The 24,452-nt window shown below is 46.2% G+C and overlaps 4 protein-coding genes across 4 annotated transcripts; 2 read left to right on the top strand and 2 right to left on the bottom strand.

The window, feature by feature from the left end:
• Positions 1-1,749: 1,749 nt before the first annotated feature.
• On the bottom strand, positions 1,750-2,803 carry N7458_002478 (uncharacterized protein; the record flags this gene model as incomplete). The annotated part of the gene is made up of 2 exons (XM_056905861.1): positions 1,750-1,844; positions 1,894-2,803. The coding sequence occupies 2 exons, from the start codon at positions 2,801-2,803 to the stop codon at positions 1,750-1,752; spliced, it is 1,005 nt and encodes a 334-aa protein (XP_056769968.1).
• A 9,206-nt stretch (positions 2,804-12,009) lies between these two features.
• On the top strand, positions 12,010-12,414 carry N7458_002477 (uncharacterized protein; the record flags this gene model as incomplete). The annotated part of the gene is made up of 2 exons (XM_056905860.1): positions 12,010-12,198; positions 12,250-12,414. The coding sequence occupies 2 exons, from the start codon at positions 12,010-12,012 to the stop codon at positions 12,412-12,414; spliced, it is 354 nt and encodes a 117-aa protein (XP_056769967.1).
• Positions 12,415-20,682: 8,268 nt separating this feature from the next.
• Positions 20,683-21,585, bottom strand: N7458_002476 (NUDIX hydrolase; the record flags this gene model as incomplete). Its single annotated transcript, XM_056905859.1, has 1 exon — positions 20,683-21,585. One exon carries the CDS (start codon positions 21,583-21,585, stop codon positions 20,683-20,685), a length of 903 nt encoding a protein of 300 aa, XP_056769966.1.
• A 586-nt stretch (positions 21,586-22,171) lies between these two features.
• Positions 22,172-24,152, top strand: N7458_002475 (uncharacterized protein; the record flags this gene model as incomplete). Its single annotated transcript, XM_056905858.1, has 2 exons — positions 22,172-22,339; positions 22,443-24,152. 2 exons carry the CDS (start codon positions 22,172-22,174, stop codon positions 24,150-24,152), a joined length of 1,878 nt encoding a protein of 625 aa, XP_056769965.1.
• Positions 24,153-24,452: the final 300 nt, after the last annotated feature.

Raw genomic sequence — 24,452 nt, 5'->3', positions numbered from 1 at the left:
GGGCGTAGCTTAAATAGTTGCAGTAGCGTACATGTCGTTTCAACAGTTGAATTGTGAACCATAGCCCAGTAGGCTAGGTGCGGGTTCGTCTACAGGCCTAATCGGATAAATCAACTTTGACAAGTGGTCAGAGGAACGAACCCCATGCACACACATATACAGGTGATTTCAAAAACAGAGACACCCACGCTTTCTTTGTAAGCCCCGCGTGGCTGGCGCTAGTCCAAATATGGCTGGGATTGGTTTTCTGCGGAGGGATTTTCTTGATGTGATTGGCTATGGGGTATGGCGATCTAGGCCTAGCCCATCAGCGAGTCTTCGGGAAGGAGAGCGAGTGTGTGTCTGGGGTAATCTGTTTTCGAAATCTCCTGTACACACACATAGGCAGCGAATGTCAAGCTCCGCCTTCAGTGGGTGCCAGGATATTGTGAGAACGTCGGGAAAGATGCAGCGGATCGCCTAGCGAAGGAAGCAGTGCAGCCGGGTAAAACCCATCCTTTTCGACCGCTACTATCGAGAGAAAACGCATTCGTCCGTAGCAAAATCCACGCCTAGTGGGAGCAAGAGTGGAAGACAAGCGCTAAAGGTGCCCACCTACGGAAGATAGACAGCGGCCTTCCCGCGCGGTATACGAGAAAGCTCTACGGGAATTTACCAAGAAGTCGGGCCTATCTGCTGACCTAGCTACGCACGGGCCTGGAGACGGCCACACTCGAGATCCCGTTACCAGTGCCGTCCGATTTCCCACCAGAGCAGGACAAAGATATAGATTTAGAACGGCGATGTGGTAAGCCTTTCACCGACTCTATCGAGGCCGACCGTTATGCGCTCTCTTTTGAGTCTATCTCACGTCCAACTGCCGCAACACGTGTTAGTGCGGTGTTAGTGCGACAGTCCGTATTTTGTGCCTTTTTTGGATATCTACTCCCACTGGAGACTGCCAGTCAGGATGCCAGCCGGTCTGGACAGGTATATGACGGTGGTGTGACTGCGGGATCGGAATCGTTCTACCAAGGACCTGATTCCCGCGAAATTGAGCATCCGTCTCCCGTCCGCGCACCTAGACGGACTCCAGCCGACTTTGACCCTCTGCAGCCGAGTTCCAATCCGAACTTGGTTGGTCCCGTCTCTCATTCAGGACAGTCCTATTCTGTTCAGATCACGCACTTCAGATTCGAGATCGCAATCTTCCGGACCGAGCGGGTTATTTTGCTTCCGAACAATCGAGACGCCCTTAACGCATTTTTCGAACAACTGAACGAATATGAGTTTCATTTCTACTTTTCACCGGATGAGGAGGGACATCTGTCGCGCCAAGAATATAGAACAATCCCTTATATGGAATGCTACCCTCTTTACATTAACTTTCCCTTCTCGACTTTGCGCGCCGTTTATTGCCAAGGATGTCCAATTCACCCCGTCCATTCACCTGGGCATATAATGGCTGGCCAAACAAATAGCAGGGAGGAATTGGCCGACATAGTGAGAACCTTGGTTCAGACAGCGATCGACCTCGTCCTGAATGCTCGAGCAGGGGCTTTTGCTTACACCGAATTTTGAGAAGAAGGAACGCACTTTCATCGGTATTACGATCCTTGGTTCATAGTCGGCATGGGGTCTCTGTGACTATTTGTCTAGTGCTAGGCACCTGTAAATTTGTATTTGGATACTGTGATGTATACAAGTTAGTGGTAGAATGTGACGAGACGCGTTAAGAATCCTTGGAGAAACGTGATATTTCAGGATAAATTAGTTCTGTACTTGTGCTTTCTTGGCCGCCTCGACATGCACTATGTATGGGATGCCTTTGGACACTCGTGTTTCGGAAATTTCGATAACATAGCCTGTGCAAAATCACAATGCAACCGGCAAAGATGCTTGCTCCTAGAATACTGCCAAAAATGGCACTAAGGCTTTGCTTCGAGGGCTGTCGCGATACCCCGCTCCCATCCACCGTAGAACTATTGGTAGGGTTCGAGAAAACAATATCTGTTGTTGTTGTTGAAGATGGATGGGGGCTGATGTCAACACGTGTCGTAGATAATTGCGGGCCATAGGATCCCTGCGTTGTTTCCCCTTGCGAGGCATTCTGATTTTCCATCTGCGTATGAGAGAAGTGGCCAAGCTGCATACGGCCCTCGTCAGACGTGCGGATGAGAGAAGCTTCAGTAATTTCAGTTTGTTCCAAGTCGTCATTACTGCCGTCACTCGGAGACTTGTCGCTTCCTGTAGTTACCGATGCAAAACGTTCGATACCGAGGTCGACTTGCTTAGAAGAGGTTGTTAAAACAGTAAGGCTGTTATGTAGAGAACCCAGAGATTCCAGATTGCTGGAACTTGAATACATATTGACTGTTATTAGGCTTTGAGTGGGAGAATCGGTAGAAAGCGTTGCGCCAAGAAGACTTGGATCTGAGTGGCTTGTCTCAGGGGATGGCTGGTTCAGGGTGTCGTTGGACTCTGTTGTGCTTGCCAGACTTTCGACTGATGCCGTTGGTGGAGTTATGTTGGACCCATTGCCCAAAGGATTGTTCGCAGGCATCCCTTCGGTCTCACGCGTGTTCGCAAATATCTTGGCTTGGATCAGCTGCAGTTTCGGGGGGAGACTTTTGGAGCAACTCGTATGAGCCTTAATAGGAGTTACCTCATCGGATACAAGTCTGGAGCTTGGACGAATGTATGAGGCCTGTGCGAAGTTCGCTTGCAGTGTCTGTGATGCCTTCTCAGAGGCTAGCCCGCGGTATGAAGTTGATACACTAGTTAAGGCTAGCTCCCGAGGGGAGGAAATCGGTACCGAAACCATAGTGTGAAATTACCGAAAGGTGCTTTCGATAAGTCCTCTCGCTGTTATAGATGGACTTGGATTCTCGGCGACGGAGAGGCAATGTCGGTCAGAATGGCAAAATCGTAGATTTAAAATGCTCACGATATTGCTCTTATTAATCCTCGGATCCTCACAAAACTCTCCTATGTGTAGAGACCGATCAAACAGTGAAAGAGAAGGGCCAAGTTCAGCCGTCAAGAAGCAACGGGGCACGTGCAAGACTAAAGCTTCTATGGATGTATGACTCGGCCCAAGTTTTAATAAATCTTTGCCCCTCCACCTGTTCTCTAAGCGTAGCGAAGCGCTAGTTCTCATTGTCACCGCGAAAACCACTAAGTCTAATCCGTTCCCCTGTCGACTAAGCCGTGAGGTGACTTGCACGAAGACTTAATAGGAAGCGTCATGTCCGACGCTGCTGAATGTCTCATCGACCCACCTCCTTACACTAGACACGGTTCGTCGGTGCTGTCCCCATCAATTGCATTCTCATCTAAATTATCACAGACTGGGTAAGCGCACTTGAATTTTGGTCGACCTTTGAGTCCTGGTCCATCTTAAGGAAGTTAAGAGAGGACTGGCGATTTTCCAAAGCGGTGTTAAAGACCGCGGGCTGGAACTCAGCCAAAAGTGCCATACGAGCTCGCCAGGAGCTCACCAAGGCTTTCCAGCAAGCCCGATATTTGCGTGATCAGGTTGAAAAAGGGACACTGGCAAGGAAAGAGGCCGATCGGAGGGTGAAAACCGTGTTTGGACAATTTGCTGAATCAATGAACAAAGTGGAGCTTTGGACAGGTGAAGAACAATCGAGCCTTCATGTATCCACGCTGGCTGACCAAGCGTAGACTATCGATTTGCGACTGCAATAGACTCTGTCGGCAAGAGTTGCCTGGAAGAGTAGTCTCATTGGGAAACCTGTAGGCAAAGGGACATAGACGAACCAACGAATGCTCTTGGATGAATCCATATCTCGGTCATCTTGACATCCAGATTCTTAGACAAAATGTGATGCTGAATAAACTGCTCTAGCCGCCACTATTACCGGCTAACAGTACAAATATTCTACCAGAAAGACTTATGGGAAATAGTGCTTGACGAGATAAACCGAAAATTGTATTGTATCAATCCGAGAGCAACTTATCACTAACAACTAGCTGATCTAACAAGCATCTACTCCACCATAGGTTTTCTGTGGTAAACCGGATCAATTCGGATTACTGGCGTTAACCGAGTCATACCCGTAGGCCCCGAGTCTATAGATGTCAGCAGAGATCTCCTGGTTAGTTAATGCTAGAAAGAACGTTGAATGAGCAGTATGAGAGAGGGTCATAATATTATTTCACCTAAGTCTTTAAAAGTACCAGAGCTATTTTGAATGACTTGGATTGCGCTCTGACAACCAGGTCCTTTTTCAAATCTTCCGGGATATACTCCGCCACCGCCGGAATTGCACTTATCACCGATTTGTACTTGGGGAACCGCTGTGCAATTCTTCTAAGTACCTATTCTTGGGTAACGTGCGTCGATTGATCAATCTGTTAGGTAAGATGAAGTTGCAATTGGTGAATATACTCCGCAAGAGAGGACTTTATTACTCTTTGAGCGATTTTCATCGTTCCATGATCTGCAGCTTGAATTTGCGTTGTAATTGAGCAAATTCCTCCCTGGCTACTTTGTGAAGTTGCTCACGTGCCGGCTTTCTGCAAAAGCGTAGAATATTCTGAGGATTGGGTTTGCGCTTTGGTTGCCGGTTCATTTTAACATGTTGGTTCCTGAGCGAATGAATGGCTCGTCGCGGATCGCGGTGGAGGGATGGAATTTTCATCGCACTGTGAGACTACTTGATAAACGTTACCTTGTCACAAGCTTCACGTAACTCGAGGCTCTTCAGGATCTGATGGTTACAGTACAAGTTAGAAAGGGCTGTAATTATTTAGAGCCGATGGATCGAATGGTGTTTGCTACGTTTTTAAGAACCTAAGACCGATGTTGGAGAGTTATAACATTTTCCCTATCTATCATATAAAATAACGATGATATAAGTCACAATTAGGTGCGTAAATCCGTACTTCGAGTGAATCTCGTTAATTAAAAGGGGTTAAAGCGGCCATTAATTCTTGCTGGGCTTGAGTGTTAATCCAGCGGAACTAGTATACCGTACTCAGCTTGTTTTAGGAGGCGCTTAGCATACGTTAGTTAATTTAATTCCGTCTTTATGTGGGGTCTTGGGCCGGTGGTCGGTATAGATCGTATCTTAATAGGGGCCGTAGTAATTAAACTGTCTAAACGTTCAGTATCTATAGTTTGGGATGTGGTGTCTTTGATTAAAGCATATTCCGGTAAAACAGGATCAATAAATTCGAAGCAGCACTGGAGCAAATCAGTTTAACCACACAGAAGTGCTGAGTAGAATCTGGCTTTAAAATCAGTAGTAAGTGAATGTTGAAGTTAAAAATACGTTCCCTTGATTGATTGGCTTCTCGCATTTGTCTAGATTGGAACCGAGGCGACCCAACTGTACCATTAAGAGTGAAATTTTTGAGAGCACCTTGATTATTCCCAATCCTCCAAGAACTACTAACTTACTGTACCTCTTGAGTATAGTACCTCTTGAGGTTCATTGATACATCTCATACATCAACTGGGCTTTGGGGCATTCGATATTAAGGTGCTGCTGGTTTCCCCGACTTTGCATTTGCGGCTTCGAAAAGTCAGTCCCCCTTTCTTCACGAATAATACGAATTAGCTGTTGACTTTCCCGGAAACCCCCCGTCCTTATTACAAATGGACGGCTAGGCGCCCCAAGTGCCGGCTATACGATACTCGGCATTTGAAGTATCGTGGCCAATGGTGGATTTAGAGTTTACCCGATAATGCAAGGACGTAAATTTATTGTGTGACACCAACGGCTTTCCTACGGCCCAGCATTGCAGGGAGGAATCATCCAAGGATAGCCTAGTATCCTGGAAGATTTTCTCGAAGCATAAAGATACAGGGGCAGTCACCATACAGCTCCTACGGGACAGCTAGAGTACATTCAAAGATCTGAGTCTCCGGGATTGGGCTGATAACGTGCTGGGTATACCGTCGACCAAGATAAAGCTTTTCAGGCTATATTACTGCAGACTGGCATTTTCACTTTTTACTTTCCTCCGCCAAGCTCCTAGCGAGATCGCCAAGTATGATTCTATCGTATCGGTATGAACGCACACTCTGCCTCCAGTCCGCCCGGACTAAATATACCAGGCTGTTCGAACTCACGATTATTTCCTTTACGCCGCTCTCCTCCAAGGTCTTAACTGTGCTAAAAGTGGCAGTCTGTACGAGGCCTTGACGCTTGATACGTCGCCTATTACGACACCGGTTAAAGACTTACTATCAAATCCCGCGAACGACATCATCAGTCAGTTCGCGGTTCTCGAGACTCGCTACAAGCGTTATTACCGAAACTCGGAGCTTCCGAATAGGTACTATTTCCAAATTGCCACCCCGTTACTAACTCTTGTTATCAATCAGCCTGTAGTTAGTTGCTCGAGAATAATCACTTGTGAAATACTACAATCCTTTCGCCGAATTAGTCTTGAAGGCATCTGGAATGATAACTACCATCTAAAAGCAATCGTACGTCGATAGAGCGATCTCTGTCACGGGGCAGAAGAGATTACAGCTTCAGGACGCCTAAACACTAAACTACTGGTGCTCGCTCAGGTGCGTTTTATTATCATACCTAACAAGCCTGCTGTAACTCACGCTGTCAAGGAGCTATACCACCTCGGAGACTTTTTCTTACTTACGGCAATTTTGCGTGGGCTATCAAATGGAGGTATCGGGCTTGAACCTGAATTGTCTGTATTCCTTGATGAGAGTCGAAATTATCGACAATATCGCCTCAAACTGCACAAGGAACCCTATCTGCCATTCACGTATCCATTTATCAAAGACCTAAAGAGGGGAAATCGTGAGGCTGTTCGGGGAATTTTTAGCTTTCTTTCCTACGATCAAATCTTCACATAATCCATGTGATCACATGAAGGCATTTACTATATCTGAGAATTTTATTTCTCAACCTTGGCTTAAGCTGAATCGAGAAAAAGATGCTTTCTGAGAATATTTTTCCCGCGCTAGTTTTTATGACTCGTCGATATTCTTTAGTTTTGCCGCTCTACGGTATAGGCACGGTTATGGAAAATGAGACAAAGAATGACTGTCCATTCACTGATTCGAGTTCTGCTTGCTATCCCTCTAATCCAAGCTTTCCCAAGAGCACCAAAGGACTAGATATTCCGTCTTTAATTGCCCGTTTCGAGTAGCCTGTCTTTTTGCTATCGCCTTGATGGGTTTCTTCTCGAAGCTCGGTATCTAAATAGAATGGTGAGAGGAGCCGGACCGCAACATAGTAATCTTGATCATACCTTTCGGTCCTCATAGCTCGTGTAGTTATATATTATACTCATGATAGGATCCTCTGCAATAGAGCTGTTATCTAAGAAGTAAGAGAGCTGTTCCGTGTCGGAAGCAAGGAATGCTCGATCTTTGCTCATTTCCGAGGGGACGTAATCGGAATCAAGTTCTGAGTTTAGGACATCTTAGGGCTCTGAATCCTGAGAGCCCAGTGTGGTTCCGCTACAAGACGTGTCATCATTATAGCAACTTAGCGACGACATAAGTGTACTTCAATGGATTCAATTGCAGCTATAGTTATGACGATATCATAGCATAATAATATACTATTAGAAACCGCTTCTTATAGAGACTATATAGGTTATAGCCGGCACGTAACCAGGGAACCCTTTTTTATGGGTTCAATTAACCACCCTCCGAAAATGATGTGCAGTTTCTCCCTGTATCAACCAAGTTAGGAGCGTTTGGTTTCAACAGGACGAGAAGACAGTAACACGCAATCGCGTTCTGCATAAATGTATTAAGATCGAAGGCCGTAGTGTTTATACTGGTTTCATTCCTTTTGCAAAGCAGATAGTTGTCTCTACCGATAGAGCGTGGATTTTCAGATTTCAAATGGTTAAACTCCAGTTATTTAAGACTCGGTAGGCTGATCTGATATAAAGAATCTATATTCGCTAGTATTTAACTAGGAACAGGGTATATCGATATAGTATTGTTTCTAATACAGAGTTTGAATTGGCTCTAGATAGTGTTACAAATGAATTGTCTGGCAACATAGTATCCCGTGCGCTCTATTAGATAGCTACGGTCTTATTTTCGATCCCGGTAAGTTCCGTTCTAGTACAGTACCTACAGGCCGCAGCCTGATCAACATACTCGGTCAGGTCACCAGTCTAGTCATTAATCCAGAGTATTAGACACAAAATAGGAAGGTACTATATTACATTCTCACCGTAAACCGACTTTAAAACTAACGTCGTTCCGGATAATGGATAGTCCCCTGTTCCGTGCAGTCGTTGTAACGTTGAGGAGAGCTTGTTACATGATACTTCCAAATCAAGTATGTACAGCTAAATTCGAAATCGGCTTCCATCTTTTTCACAGAGAAACTATCTCGGCCCTCGCCACTAGTCCAATTATGGATCCAACTCTACTACTTTTAGATCTGATGTGGGGCTCAAGGGCAATTTCTGCAGTTTCAATTGGATTAGCTTGCGTTGACCCTACCTTCTAGATTAAACGTGTCTGTGCAAACGATGGAAGCCGATTTTGAATATTGCTGTAGATAATCCCATCGGGGGTATTTCAAACCTAACAAATTTACAGAGTTTCATTCGGCCCAGCTACATAAAGTGCATCCCCATTCGATACGGCATGATGTGCGGCAAATCCGGCCAGATAACCGTTCACCTTAACCGCCCCTGTGTGTATAATTGTCCACAATCTGTTTGGAAACGGTCTGTAAAGATTTTTGTCCCTGTTTATATGGAAGTTTGAAGTACAGTCCATGAAATCTCTCCGCTGGGCATAAGAGTATTCCCGGGCGGTCCTATGTTCAGCACACGCTACTCTAATACTTACACAAATGAATTACGTATTTGACTTAGCTATATTTAAATCGGATTCACTGTGTACCGGACTTTATCATCGGAGTTTAAAGATTTACGATGTACCGGCCAAGCATTGGAACGCGGAGAGGATACATCTTTACCATTCGCCGGGTATGAATCAATATTCAGTGTATATTCTCCCAGTCGTTGCTCTTTCTTCGGATTGCAAATTATCTTGTGCTAAAAAGGGGGATAGTTCTTATCTGACTCCAAATAGTTGATTTAAATAAACTCTGGCAAATTAGTTTAATCTGGTAGAATACAGATGAATCAGCTCGTAGAGAAATAGACGGCTAGTGAGTGTAACCCATTAACTGGGATAGATTAAATAGTTAATCTCTAGGTAGGCAGGGGAAAGGGGAGGGGGACACGTGTAAATACACGCACGGATCCATACCTAGCCTAGATGATTTGAATTAAACAAAAGGGAAAGTACACCAGTTCGATATTTAGGTGATGCGAACGGAACCAAGGAATGATTATTTCAAATGGTCAATTTGAACGGCCATCTGTGATCAGTGGACCATGAATGAAGCTAATCAAGGTTATTAACCCAGGCAGTTGATCTGAATGAATGAATCCAAGGTTTTTACGATGGACCCTCTTGAATACCCCCACAAAGTGTAAGTGGGCACGATTGGTCATGGCAAATGCTGTGGATTGTATACATTTCCCTAGGTTGGTTATAGAGGACCAGGCTGCTTGAATTAGTTATCCAACGAACTGTCGGTCACGGCGAACTTGGTTTTCGGGTTATTACTTGGGGGGTGATTTGGGATGGTTTATCAGGCAAATTTGAATTTATCCATGTTCAAGTACCAAGTACGAAGTACGCCTCAGTTCTCCATGGCACTTATCCAACCTAGGTCTTTAAACGCGCATCCACGAGTAATATATGCCTAATGCTTTTCTCCTAGCAAATATTCCTATTCAGAACGCAAATACGCCCAAGCTTTGCTGCCCAAAAACCGTCCCCGGCAGCCCCTACCCTACTAACTTAACCGATCAAAACCTACGTTTAGAACGAGCCAGCCATACGTCTATGCTCTTGACCCTACGAGCTTAGTAGCGAACAGATTGCGTCTACTGTGTGGAAATTGATTCTGAATAAACACTCCCACTGATTCACGCGTGACGGATCCTGTGTGATCTTGTTGTGTCTGGCGCAGTATAGCCTTTAAATGTGTTTGGGTGCAGTTTGTTTTTCGTCTTGCGAAGATAAAATTATCCTCCAAGAGCGGGCGCCGAGAGCGCCGTCGCAACTATGGTCTCTGTTCTCTTTTCACAAGATTATTTCTATACTTGTCTCTCGGAAACTTCATATTTTGATGGAATTTGAATAAATGATTGGTCTTAGAGTATGCGCGTGCTCTACTAGGTCATCACTATTTGTAGCCCGGGAATGTGTTTCCAGGCCTATAATCGACTCCGCAGTACCACTATATCGCGAGTGAGCCCGGAAAAGGTTCTTGTGGGCTTTAGAGAACTATACTCGATTCTCGGATTTGGTGGAACCACAAACTCTAGCGGTAGTGGTGTGCAATACTCGGGCAACGTCGGCAATCCGTATAGAAGCAACATCATTAAAGTCCCCGCTGCGTAGGCGAACCGATATAAATATGTTGTCCGTTTTGAGGGTCCGGGTAAAGGAGAAAACTGGACTGTCGTGATCTGGAATAAAATTGGGCCTGATGGTATAATAGGAGGCTGGTATGGAAAGGCTTGCAAAAAGTTTACCTTAGTAGCTGGCCAAATTCGTTATATCGCATTCGACGAAGATTCCTAAGGTGGTTGGGCTGCAGCGCCCGGTTCTCTCGTTCTAATTGACGGTAATAGCGGCTATGCTTCGACCTGGGGTGAATTTGACTTCGGTTCCACTGTTAATCTGGGCTAGTCGGGGTTCGATGTTTCGGCTATAGCTGCGCAAAATACTGGCCTTGAGGTTCAAGGTATGAAGATCTGCGACGTCCTCACTTATATCTGCTCCTGTGTTGCTCCGGCAGCAGCATTTGTCTATAGCGCCTGCATAAGTGCAGTTGCCGACATCGGGGGTATTGGCGGCAAGCTTGCCCCTGGTCCGGTAAGACTCGCCGTCACTATTGGTTATGATATTATACACGAATAGCAGCATACGGTATATAAGAGCAAGTTGCATTGGTCGAATGAATTCATTAGCACCATCACCATCATATTATACACGCATAATAAGCTAGACACTCAGATAATCTTGTGCCCGTATATGTAGACAAGAAAATCGGAAAGAGTATAAAGATACAGTAGAACCTTTGGATAACGCATCGGTTTATATTAATCCTATAGGCGAACAGCAAGGTTCGGGAGGTTGCTGCTTGAAGCCTTTCTAGTGACACTGGCTGCCCTCGTAGCTCCCGTACGAACGAGTCGCTCGACCTATTCAGTTACCAGTTTATCGTGATGGTTGCAAACTTGGTGATGGTTCTTCTTCCGCCCGCTCTCGTCCTATAAATTGTTACATTAACCAAACCCCGTGTATCTGTGTCGTACTTTTGAAGTGCAGCGATAGGGGGTGGTAAATAGGCGATGCCGCCAACGCTTGCCCCGCTTCTGTCAGGGCCGCTAGTTGCACTGTAAAGTCTGGACTAGCCAGAGAATCTTCACATTATGCGATAATGATCCTCAGATTATTCTTGAACAGGTGAGAGACTAAAAGGGCTAAACCGTACAGAGAGTTGGCTTCTTCCTAAAACCACTGTAAAGCAAAGCTTTTTGCACAGTTCAGTGTGCATTTCATCCTCATTACCAAGGCAAAAGGTACTGTACAGGAAGTAAGGATATTGGTGCTGGGTCAAATATTGTCGATTATCGAGCCCGACAATCTCAAATATGCGTGATATTCTCAACTTTCCCATTAGCTATATTCTGAAAGCCCGGGTATCGTAGCTGTTCAAAATTGACTATCTTGCATCGGTCTTACAGGCATCTCTCTTGCTACCTTGAACGACATTGTAATTTAAGATTGCAGACGCAAATCTCCACCTGTCAACCGCCAATGTCGACCACCGTACTATAGCAAACGACATAACTGTGCTCCATCCCAAACCGAGCGCATCACTTTAAGTATCAGCTATCGGAATTCCCGTCGACAAGATCAGTTTTGGGTCCTCTTCCTCTTTATCGTCTTCGCAAAAACCGTAAATGGCGACAAAGACCAGCCGTGTGAAACAGGAACAGTTGCGCAAACGTCGTAACAACCTTCTTCGACGCCATAACGACTTTTGGCGTCTTTACTCCATCCGGAGCTGGCTAACTATGGAGATGCCGAATGGCCGAATCTACACTTATCATTCCCATCCCGATGTCCCCGTTCCGACAGTGAAAGAGATAGTGAGCTTTTTAGTGGTATTGAATATCATGAATAATTCTAAGACCTTGTAGAATACTCGCTCTCGACCTGCAGTTCACCGAACTCCCGCGGACTATGTGCCGGAGAAGTCTACGAAGTTAACGATTCCCAAGGCGCCGACTTCTTCCCTTCCGAAGCGTCAGAATGCAGTCTGGGGTTCATTTGCCCGATACATGCAAAATATCAGAGCACGATAAAATCTAGGGCGATCGGTAGAGGAATATTGGGGACTAATTCTAATGATGTCCGTGTGGATGAACTCCAATTTGTGGTATAATCTGCTCTAGGCAGGAATCTCCATGGTTCCATAATACTGTACAGTACGTGTCGACGATAGGTGACGCCAGCCAGAGATCAGCGTGAGTAAGAAGTCTACACTTAAACACGCTTTATTTCCTTCTTTCATGCATGTTATTAAGACTCTCACTTATTTCTATCCAAAATTGTTTTGTTTCTCGTAGCTTTAGCTAACGTGCATGCCATCTGCGAATTCACATAGCTCAAAATAGCGAGGGGGTGCTTCTCCTTTCTGGTCCCTTTCCTCTCCCTACGGTTATAGTTTTAATATATAGTGATAGACGTGCTTTCTATCCTGGACAATATCTAGAAACCAAATTTGACAAAACAGTGTTCCTTCAAGGGAGTCTATTCAAGAGTAAACTTCACATTTTCCGGTTTTCTACTCCGTTTTTGTGCCATCGGAGCAATAACATTTCCCTGGTGGGTTGGAGTTGAGATCCTCGAATTTGATGATGCAAACAGGCTCCAACACGGACGAAGGTAGCGCTGTAGCGGTCGGGGACTGAAAGGGCTGAGCGCTTGAGGCGATGGTCCTAGTTGATGAAATGCTGGTGCTCACACTGTCTGTGGCGGTGCTCACACTGTCTGTCGCGCATGTGGCACCTGAAGGTTGTGCCGACATGATAGTCCCAGTAATTGTGGTTGCTATATTTTCCTCTGTAGTCGATGGATAGTCGGCCACACAGGAGCAGCCAGCAGTACTCTGTCCGGCCTGCGATCTTTTTAATTTCATGATGCTTTCTTGCCCAGTATGACCGAGGAGATCCCACGAGAGAATAAGCGAGGTACAGTGCTCTTCAGAATCGATGATGCCTGCCATACAGTAAAGTCAGTCACTGGTCCTCAGACTAGAGTAAATGTAAACACCCACAAGACGACAGAGCACTCTCGAGTCTGCTTTCGCAATTGGAATCCAGGGACAATATGTTGGCCATTCCTTGTGAGACGTAGCTCAGAGAACTGCTCACATTAGACGCAAGGGTCCATCGGCTGAACATGCCACAGGTATTCTGAGAGAGCTCTTTGAAATCGCTTTCTGCATAGGTCATGGTGGCCAATGCCATAACAAGAAGTTGTAGCATCATTTTGAGTATCTCAGAGACAGCATGCGCTACGGATTCAAATTCTATGAGGATTTGCTTTTTAGGCTGCTCTACCTTTTGTAAGCTTCAAGTCGTGGGGCTTGGTGCCGTTTTATAGAGTTTATTCATTTAACGTGGCGTTCTGTACCATGAGGTGGATTTGGTCTGAGGAACGCAATCCCAGCATAAAAAGCCCGATTTTGACAAATAGCCATCCGACCCAGTTGACTTTGTTCAGGACTAACCTTTCTGCTGCTTACTGGTGGTCCTTCTGAATAAAACATTCAAACGGAGTTCGCGTGGATTCTTTACACAGATTGGATTCTCTGCAGGCATTGGGTCTTTTTCCTCTAAGCCTCGAGTCGCATTATATTTGGGGGTTAGAGTTTGATACCACTATAAATAAAACATTATACCATCCAACTTGACCGACCTAGGAGCCCCTAGTTAACTATTTTTTCCAACCCCGACGACTGATATCGTGAATTTTACTCCTCATCCACTGTACGGTCACCACCGTACATTGCCTACTTTGCTTCGTGCCTGAAAATGACTTTTCGAAATTTTATCACTGTGTTTGCCTTGTTATTTTACGCCGTAAGTAATCGTTCGTGCTATGTCGAATCAGCTTGGCTGACTCTACACAGCTTGCTGGAGGCGCATTCGGAGATGACCTTTCTTTATCTTCGACGATGGTGAGATTACCCCGGTATACTCCGCTTTGTTACAGCTTTTTCATGCTAAAATCCACTTAGGTCATAGATTCACCTCGTTTTCCCATCCCCACAAGTCCTTATCACTCTAAACTGAGAGCCCGTGATGTGACTCCCCTCTCTTTACCAGAATCCAGCTAGCTTGGTACTCATCACGTTATAGTCAGGAAACTTTCAATGCGACTGGAGCCTTGGGCTCGCCTATCTAAATGCCACGACTGTAAACATTGACCATCTTCGTGATGTCAAAGACATAATGTGTAAATCTTCTCCGAACAGCTGCACGCGGGTAGCATTTGAAGACTTCTCAGGCATGTTCTTTTGCAATGATGTGAGTGTACCACCGCCAGTCCCATTGATTTACCCTTTCTCATGGAGAATAGAACGACGCTCCTATCATGACTAAGTGCGGCAATCTCATTGACCATGCCACAACGCTATCCCGAAATTGTCAGCTCCAAGGTTACTATACATATGGCGTATTGATTGGCACGATCCTAAACGGAACAGACCCAAATGGGGGGACTGATGTCTCGTACCATTTGCGGATCGCCGCGGAGGGGTGGGATCATTGGTAGAAACATTTGCGTTCAGTGGATTCAAACGAGACAGCCAAATCAGAAACTGGTCAGGGACGTGTAATCTCATATGGTATCTTTTGAAGCAAACTCTTTTTGATCAGGGTCTATCCTACTGCGAAGCTCGAGGACACATATTCCCAGTTGAAGGCCAAAATATTTGTAGAAATACCTCGCATTGCAGGCTTATGGAACACTTTTCATCAACTGCCATATAGACAACTCCCTCGTTGTGACGATAATTCAGATTTGTACTCAGCAAGGTAACCGAAATTTCTTATCCGGCGCTCCCTGCACGGCTAGAGTCGATGTGCAAATTGTGGGATGAACATAGGCCAGCCAATGCTAATCGAGCATTCTTTTCTTGAGAGGAGATGCTTTGAACTGACAACCTGAAATTCTCCGCAACTCGGGAGACAGCTGAAAACCCTTCGGAATGGTTGCGCTGCTGGCTCTCGTGAAGACCATTCAAACCCTCGGCCACTTCAGCCACCACGTCCTGTAGCCGCTTGAATAGACTGTAACATGAGCGATAGTATGCATATTCTCCTTGTTGCTGACCAATTGCTCGCACGATGTTTGCTATATCGTCCATCTCTCGTGACTTGAGGGGTAAAAGTGAAGGTATTTATGGAATAGCTCAGAAGTTGGATTATCACCCCGTAGTTGCTTTATATGTTAGACGGTGGTAGTGAGGCCTATATCTAGAGTCACTCAACCCTAGAGATGTCTCCGAGCAGCTAAGGGTCCCACCAGCAATCTTAACCTTTCGACAGGAGGCATGCTTTCTGATAGACTTTCTAGGATACTAATATCGATTTGCTGCCATGCTTCCTTCGCTGTATCGATTTACTGTAGAAGGGCCTCGAGTCGGCTTGGAGGCTCAGCCGAAATTAACAGAGGTAAATCTGACACCGTCTCCAGGGCGAAGACGGTCAAGGCCGGGCTAGAGTTCGCCGAGGCGCCACAAAATTTTCGTAGTGGTTGCAATCACTCCTAACGATGTTTTCAGAGTGGTCACGTCAATTGATTTCCTAACTCAAGCTAGTCTTATCTAACAACGCTGCTCCATGGAGAAGTGAAGTCTAGGCAGACGGTTTACTTTGTCACTAAGCCGGGGTTGTTCCATAACCGGTAACAAGTAAACGGCGGGGTATTGTGACACGCAGTAGACCCGTTGGTCGCGTAATAGCTCCGCAAGAAAGTGGTACAAGAGGAGCTATTGTGTAACCCTAGCTCTTTATCCGGATACCACGAGGAGTAATCGTCAGTCACCGAGATGTCCAGCTGCTCCTGTTCTTCCAATGTACAGTTAAGTCGAAAGATGCGGGTTACAAGAGCAGTTGACATGTTACTGTTAAAACTGGTCTGATTGAACCTGGTCCAATTGAAATTGGTACAGGCCCAGTTGCCTAATCCAGCTCATCCCAAGCTAAGAGCCTCAACGGCGCGTATAACACCTAAATACCATTAACCCGGCTGTGGGTCAAAAATAAACAGAACAACCTACATTGGCAGTGGGAGTGTTGCGCGGTGACTCGAGTGATGCGGCGGCTGCTTTGACGGGCGCGACAAGCCTGATATTTTATCATCGTGTGTTGTTATACTTGTGTAAACGTTCAGACTTAGTTGCTTGGATAGGAATTGTCCCGGGCCGGTAAATGTTGCGTTGCGCCCAACGGTTAAGCGACGAAGCAGGGTCCTGTTTAACAGTTAGCAAAGTGAACAGAATTACAGCCATAGCTGTCAGGGTGCGTCGCTATCGCACAAGTGCTAAGCGAGTCACTCACGTTTACACATGCTCTATTCCTCGCTGGGGCTACAACCCGCAACGTCTCTACTTGCACGGCGCGACACCTGACTAAACGCGATCTCCCACGAGTAGGATCCCTGTGACGATGTCTACGAAAAGTATTGGCCGCGGTCATGACCTTCCATTATAGCTATTGCACACATCTACTGTGTTTTTTCAATCACCTCGAACATTGTGACGGCACGAATATGCTTTGGTTTCAAGGGACTGAGTTTCGGATGAACGCGAGGTATGGCTGTACTCCTTTCTGCTGGACATTTGTCCTACTTTCTCACGGGCGGCGAGCAGAGCTAGATTTTTTATAGAGCCCTTCACCATTAGTGGTATAGTCAGTCAGCAAGAGGCAAATGGCACCCGAACAATCAAGCGGCAGATGCAAATGGCTTCTATACACGATTAGTGACGCTACCGATTCTCGAGCTTCAATGCGAACGGTGTCATGGCTACCGATCACCCTCCTACATATCAAACACTGCAATGGTCCAGTTGCGTTTCACCGAGTTGGCGTTTGCTCGCGACATTGGACCAACTGCGCGGTAGCAAAGCCAGGCAGATGCGAGGCCTCTTGTGAAGTCCTGCCCGTGCTCTACGAACTTCGAGCGAATGAGGCAGCAGATCAGGTCATGGGGTCAGCGTCAAAGTCTAGCATGAGATAGTGTAGAATAGACAGGTGGCGCTTGCGCACGGAGAAATTTATAGGATTTAGGATTGGCTATACAACGAATATCTGTAAGCAATTGGAGAGCCCGAGTCTGCCCCACCAGGAATTGTGACAGTCCCCATTGAAACGCTGTGTAAGCTGAAAGTGGGGCTACGCGGTCTACCATACTATACCGCATAGATCTAGCGCTATTTTGTACATGCAGGCCAAAAGTACAATAGATAGCCAATCTAACTACGGTGTACTGAAATAGATCGTCAACTGTGAATGTGCGTAAACGATATATGAACTCCACGCGCCTATAAGTGTGAATTGTGTGCTACAGCATGCGAGGGTGTGACTCAGGGTGCTGCGAGAGCAAGGAGATTGAGCAAAGACAACTGCGCATAGCCACTAGTGCCTTTGGGACCAGCTATATCTCGTTAATATTTAACTTATTACGCCCCACCCAACGCATTAACATTCATTCGTATTGTGAATATTGCGTGAAAGAACTTAAGACGAACCAAATTCAACATCTCGAAGTCAAGGTGACAGAACATGAAGAGAGAAAGACGTGGAAAAGAAAGGAATTACTGGTTTGGGTGTCAAGCACGCAGTACAAACAGATGAAGAACTCTTTTCGATGCAGTAGTCAGACTTGTCTCGTGTTTCCACCGTAGCTGTATCCTCAACGCTAGGATGGCATAGGTACTACATTCCCCATAACCGGCAATTCTGCGATAATCAAGCCATACAATATCTGTTAAAGATGTATATTTTTTGTTCATATGCCAATAAACCGTTTCTAAAATATTATATGTAACTAACTTGTCTATCTTGTATCCAATTGTGATTGGCACTTTTGATCAATTCAAATAATTTTAGACAGCAAGTAAAGTAGATTACAGTGCCCGTATTGAAATATTTATTACCGATCTTGTTGAATTTGGATAGGCAATTTGGGTCAATCCGATGAGGCCATGTCGAGGAGCGCTTAAGCTACATGTCAATCCTCCATCTCCTGCTTGATATAATAAAAGTTCGGATGGTATCAAAGCTAGCAATTTCGATAAATCTTTGAGGTTATGCGTGGTTGGGGCCGCGGTGTGGTTGTGTCCTCTTCCTTCTCTGTAGGCGGTTTCGAAAGGCTTGGTGGACTCCTTCGCGAAAAGGAACTGAATAATCGATCACGTTGTCAGCTTAAGGCTTTCAAAAACTAGCTCTGCCAGATAAACAATGTAGGGGAAGAAACCGCCTTTCATCTTAATAACGAGCTAGGTATAGCTCTCAACTGCTCACACCCAAGAAGGTCACCTGAAGTGTTTGACATGCGTTGCAATTGTGAACTGTGTAAGACGGAAGAAGTGTCATTCATGAAAACGGAAGTTATTTGATTTCGCCTCTTCAGTGTAAGACGTCGGTGCAACTGATCAGTGGAACAAACTGAGGGTGGGAAAGTGAAAATGGAGAGGGAAGGAAGGAGAGGTACAATATCACTTCCCAGCCGAACTTTTCCTCACACAATTTCCAAGTGGGACTACTTGTCTTTTCTCCTTGCCCGAGGGTAGGTCCGTCAACGGACGTTTCTACAACAACTCCCTTCCCGCAAGTGTTTGATGGACACTGAACCAAACAAATCCGCTCTGTTCTCTCTTGCTGTTTGAGCTTGGTCCCTTCAGGGCCAAATCCTGGTGCGGTCACCTACCTCTCCCGCTTGGATCGTCACCTCACTTTGGCATCCTAACCCTCCTTGACCCCACTGCCACCCTCCTTTAGTAGCACGTCTGTGAATCTCGATGTGATACTGCTCCACACTCAACAGCGGGCCGATTCGTTTCGTTAGAGGCAGCCAAGGTGAGCTTCCTCCGTGGCAACTGGAGACTGTGATCTTGCTAAAGTAGATGCATCAGCATTCTTGTTTCGAACAAGGAAGACCTACCCCTTGTCGTTCAACCCGTCAAATTCAATATTTCCCTTTATCTGTAATGTCCCGTACAGCGGCGCTAATCTCATCTCCAGACTGCAAGCTTAAACCCTTCCTACCTGAGACCGCGCTTCGACGAGAAATGATCCAGCTGTCCAGGGAAAGGGGGAATGATGAATTGGTGCTTCACCTAGCACACTTAATATCGAATCCCGGATCATACGTCAATATCAGCATATCCCTGATGTCTAGCTTACTTTGGGATGATATAGCCTCGTCTCTCTCGGAATATTCCTCCTGACCCTGCCGTCGAGAATAACCCCCTACATCCGATACGGCTTCCAAACCTTCTGCGATACACTTCCTCATCCGTCGCGACAAAACTCGCTCTGATTCAGTTACGGGACATAATTTTGTCGGAGTTGGCTCATATGGGGCATCTGCTCTGCGAGATTAAACTGCCAAATTTGTTGGAAATATGCTTCCCGTGAAAGGTCACCATTGTCACAACACTCTACAAAATCAGTCAGGAGCAGTGCGAATGGTGGGCCACGCAGTACTCCGGGTGACTCTGGAAAGAAAGTCGACGAGAAGGGCATAAGGTGTACAAGGACGCAAGACCGGGATTTCAAAGTTGCTTTCCCGAGGTCTACAAGATAACCCAAACCCCAGAGGCCCGCCCGGAACGTTGTCAGTCTTTGCAAATATACATCATATAGCTGAGGCTATAACCCTTTGATAAACGGAAGCTGTATATTTGATACCTGTGTCAACAGGTATTCTTCTTGGCAATGGCAATGGAAAGCGGATTACATGATGTGGGAGGAAAGACTGTACCCGGAAAAGTGGTTGCAGAGAGAATGACACCGATAGATAAGATCCTACACTGAATTAAAGCCTGGCCTCCAGTTGGAAAATTACAGTCGGGGACCTCTTTGTTCTCTTCTGAGACCATTCGCCAGCGTGCGCCGGCATTTGTCCATTACTGTGTCTCTGTGCCCTGTACACTTTAGCTGTAATCAATGTAAAGCGACTGCGCAGGCTGTTGATTAATGGCAGCTTTATGATTGAAACGTGGATAGTATCAACCTGCATCGTGCTTGCGAGTGGAGTTGGATTACGCGATATTCAAGGAATAGCTGTACCTGCAAAATTCCTTACGGGGAGAATAACATTGTTACTGTGAGAGACACACTGTGAGCTGCCCTATGAGCTTCGTCTCAGGCCACTCGAGGATATGCATGTTGATACAGACGAGAACTTGGAGAGGATGGAAAATTCGCGAACAAACAGTGGGCGACAAATTATCCACATAAATTGCAAGTATATCAATCACCAACTTCCGCATAAACCTATCCCTTGTTGGTGCACGTCATTCATTCGTAATTCTTTGAGACTGTATCCGCCACTCATTACGGGCTTGTTAAGTGGACACCAAAGTTCCTTCTTGTGACTCTTTCAACTATCCCTTCCAGGCCTTCTCGCTGCAAGCGCGCAATGGGTATGCTGTCCTCGCCCATTTTAAGTCGTATGCCCGAGCTTGATGCCTTTTCGAAATAACATATTCGATTGATGTCTTTCTGAGGTCCTTCCAAATATGGCAACGAGCAAAATATATGATTCAGCATCGCAATTGTTTGTCGCTGGATGACAAGAAGCTTGGTGTCTTCGGCAATTTTTCGATTGTTTGGATCCCACAAAATCATCTCCTTGAGTCCATCCTCAGTAATTGAGAGAACATCGCTCACTTCTTCTGGATCAAAGAGAATAGAAGAAGTCCCCTTGGGCATTTTGAGATCGCTGTCCCACCTGCGGTCATTGAACAGCCATACGTCACGTCCAGAGATAGCATATCCGAACACAAACTTGATCAGCCATTTGTTTGAGCCAGTCGTGGAGCCCACGTGGTTCCAAAAATAAAAATAGCCATCAATGTGAGGACGCGCGCCTAGAATGGATATCCCGCTCTCCTCTAAAAGCTCACGAAGTGAAGCAAGCTGAAGAGTTTGGTCTTCTTGCTCGACAGCACCTCCTGGGATTTCCACTACATAAGGCCGCGAAGTGTTTGTGCCAGCCCGCTTCTGCATATGGACCCCCTTGGTTTCACAACTGAAAAGAAGGGCTTCGACACACTTGCCTTGGATAGGAAAATCCAGGACTTGCAGTCTTTGGACTATATCTTTCGCGAGGCTGTCGATATCGCCAAAAGGAATTGAATAAACTGTCTCGGGCTCGAGGGTCAAATCTGGCAATTGATTGGGTGAAATCGGCACCACCTCTGAACAGTGGCTGATAGTACGAGGAGAGATTGACATAATTGTTTCAGATATCAATTAAAGATTGAAAAGGAAGGGTTGTACTGTGAGTCGCACGTTAATATTCCAGGAAGCGAGTCTCATATTTATAGTCATAATATTGTGACTGCGGGCACTTGGGCTATCCGAATCTGACCGAGCTACGTACCCGAGTATCACACCGCTATTTCACACTTCGTCATTTTGAAACGGGCGCTATCTCTATAGTGCTCATTGGAAGGGTCTTTTTCGCTCGTGCTTTGAAAATTCAGAGTTGTTATAGGCGTACTGTACGATAGACGTGTCGGTTCTCGCCAAAGAGCCCCATTTCTAAAAAGCAATTATTTGAACCGACGTAGCAAATTGACAAGTCATGCACTGAAACAATGGCTTGATTAGCGTTAAGAGAATCAGTCCTATTTTCGTACAGGGTGGTAACCTAATGAGCTCAACGTAATTGTAACGCAATACGGTTTAAGGCATTGCTTTCGCCGCTGAAGTTCTCGGCTGCCGACGCTCTGCGCTTTGACCTACTTGTTAGATACATTAAAAAATAATTCCCACATCTATCCACTGGCCAGAAGGGCGCTTCATCGACTTGCCAGCCATGTTGGCAGCCATGTTGGCTATACCAACACTCGACACCATTCCCTTTGATATCATCTACCAGATTGCCACCCTACTGGATGCTACTGACTATGTGCAACTAAGTCACACCAACCGAGCTATATATGCTCAATTGAACGTTGACTCCATTGCACGAAGCATTATCAAGGTCAGAGACGCAGCCCACCCCTGTCCGATTAGCATATGAAATTGGATCAAATACCCTTTGTGGTAATTGTTGAAGACTAGGTACTGATACCCCATCCTTGCAGAACTCCCTCGCTTATAGCAGAGAAGGTCGCACCGCCTTGGTTGCCCAATCTGGTTACCCCGAGGCTATCCGGCGGTGGGTCAACATCAACGAAGCTGTAGCCACGGCATCTCCGTATGCAGTAGCGGTGCTGGCATATGCGACCCATTTTCTTTATCACCAGGGAATCCTATGCTACCACGTTGAACATGAAATCCGCTTGCTCGATGTGTATCACGCCGACCGACAGGAACGCCTCTTGGATTTGCGCAATATCATTCCGCGACTGGACAGTAGCTCAGTAGCGACAAGCGTTGCTCCTCTGAACCGAATCACCCTTCTCTATTTCAATAACGAGATCCTCGTGTTTTGTCTTGACGGCTCCGGAGGCCAGAATAGTTGGTTGATTGCTATTGACACAGCCCTCCAACGTGGTCGCCGCAAGCGACTATTACTGCAACGATCCGTTCCTGCATCTGCCCCGATCTTTGTACGGCACACTCAGTCGTATCTATGGTACGGGGTGTTCCTGGCTACCCTCGGTCCGCAAGGGAGCTGGGTATGTTACGGCGTGGACATGACCACCAATGAGGCTATAAGGGTCTACTTGAATGGTGTTGTAGAAGGGGAGATTGGCCAGACCCTTTGTTTTGAAATGTACCAGGACCACCTATACGCCGTTTCAACTCACGTGACTTACGATGATGATGACCATTCTTCTTTTTACCACTGGTTCTGCTATTCACCTCAACAGAAGAGCCAGAAGTGGAGTGGTCGTATATGGCGCCGTAACCACCGTGAAGGGCCCATCAACGAAATGTGGACGAATCTTTCCATTCAATTTGATCAGACTACTGGGGGGCCAATTGTTGTTGAATGTCGCCGCGAGTGGCCAAATGGGAATAGCGAGAACCATCGGACAATTTATCGCGAAGCCCTACCGACACCTGCCAAATTACGGTTGGACTATCCGAGAGGGGGCATTGAGTCTCATTCATGGAGTGACGGCTTCAATGGAGCTCTCAGCGGCTCTGAGATGCACCATATGAACAGTAGCAGGCCAAAAAAACGACTCCGACGTAATTGTCACGCAGAATATGAATCTAGTGACCCAAGCCAGAGGCGAGAATTTATCGCCGCGTATACCAAGCACCACTGCTATCATCTTGCCGCCTCAACATTTATCGATATTGTGAACGATCCTGAGCGTCAAGCAGATGGTGTTCACATTCGAGACTTCCTTCGCCTTCGCACGATCTCGCGGAAGCGTAAATCCCCCATTGATGAAAAAGGTATCGCCGGAAAACCAGGTCTCCTTTATCCACCGACTCAATTCGACGCCAACGGCCGCGCTGTCGAAGGGTCAGATGAGTGCTTCGCTTCCCGTGGAATGAACATGTGGCCTGCTGAAGACGCCCCTACCGGGCTCTGCCGTCTCTTGTGCCCTTCTTCGTGCTCGGGCAAGCTGCGTGCCATCTTAGATGAAGACACGCTCGTTTACTCCGTCTCTTCGCCCGGCCTACCCTCCGGCCACCTAGCGATCATCTTGATAAGCTTTGACCCTATGCTTCACATTCCTACCCTTACACCATTGGGCGTATCAGAGGACCGTCTTCATCTGGAGAGTCCCTTCCCTGTAGCTCTCACGAAGCCAACAGAGTCAGACAGAGGGATTGTTAAACAGGCTGTCCCACTTTATCGTGTAATAAACCGAGGTTGTCGGTTACGATAAGACCAGAAGTTGAAGTATACTGAGCTGTATAGTATATCCCAGCACACTTTCCTTCCTTTCTATTCAATCAGCTTTAGAATTTTATGATCATGAAGCTACCGTAAAACGATCTCAGCGAACGGAGAGTCACTTCATTGGCGATGAAACGCCCACTGGATTTTTTGAGCCAAAACGAGGAAGATGAGACCAACTAAATCGACCTCTTTAGCTACGGTATTGACCAAGCGAAGTTAAGAGGCTGTCTACTGAGAAAATGAGTATCTCGATAAAACAAATAATTCCGCTCATTAGAAAAGTCTG

This window comes from Penicillium daleae (assembly GCF_028827525.1).
Source record: "Penicillium daleae strain IBT 16125 chromosome Unknown utg000002l_segment0_segment0, whole genome shotgun sequence".
Classification (NCBI taxonomy): domain Eukaryota; kingdom Fungi; phylum Ascomycota; class Eurotiomycetes; order Eurotiales; family Aspergillaceae; genus Penicillium; species Penicillium daleae.
The sequence above is the reverse complement of the archived record's forward strand: the minus strand, read 5'-3'. Positions and strand labels throughout refer to the sequence as shown.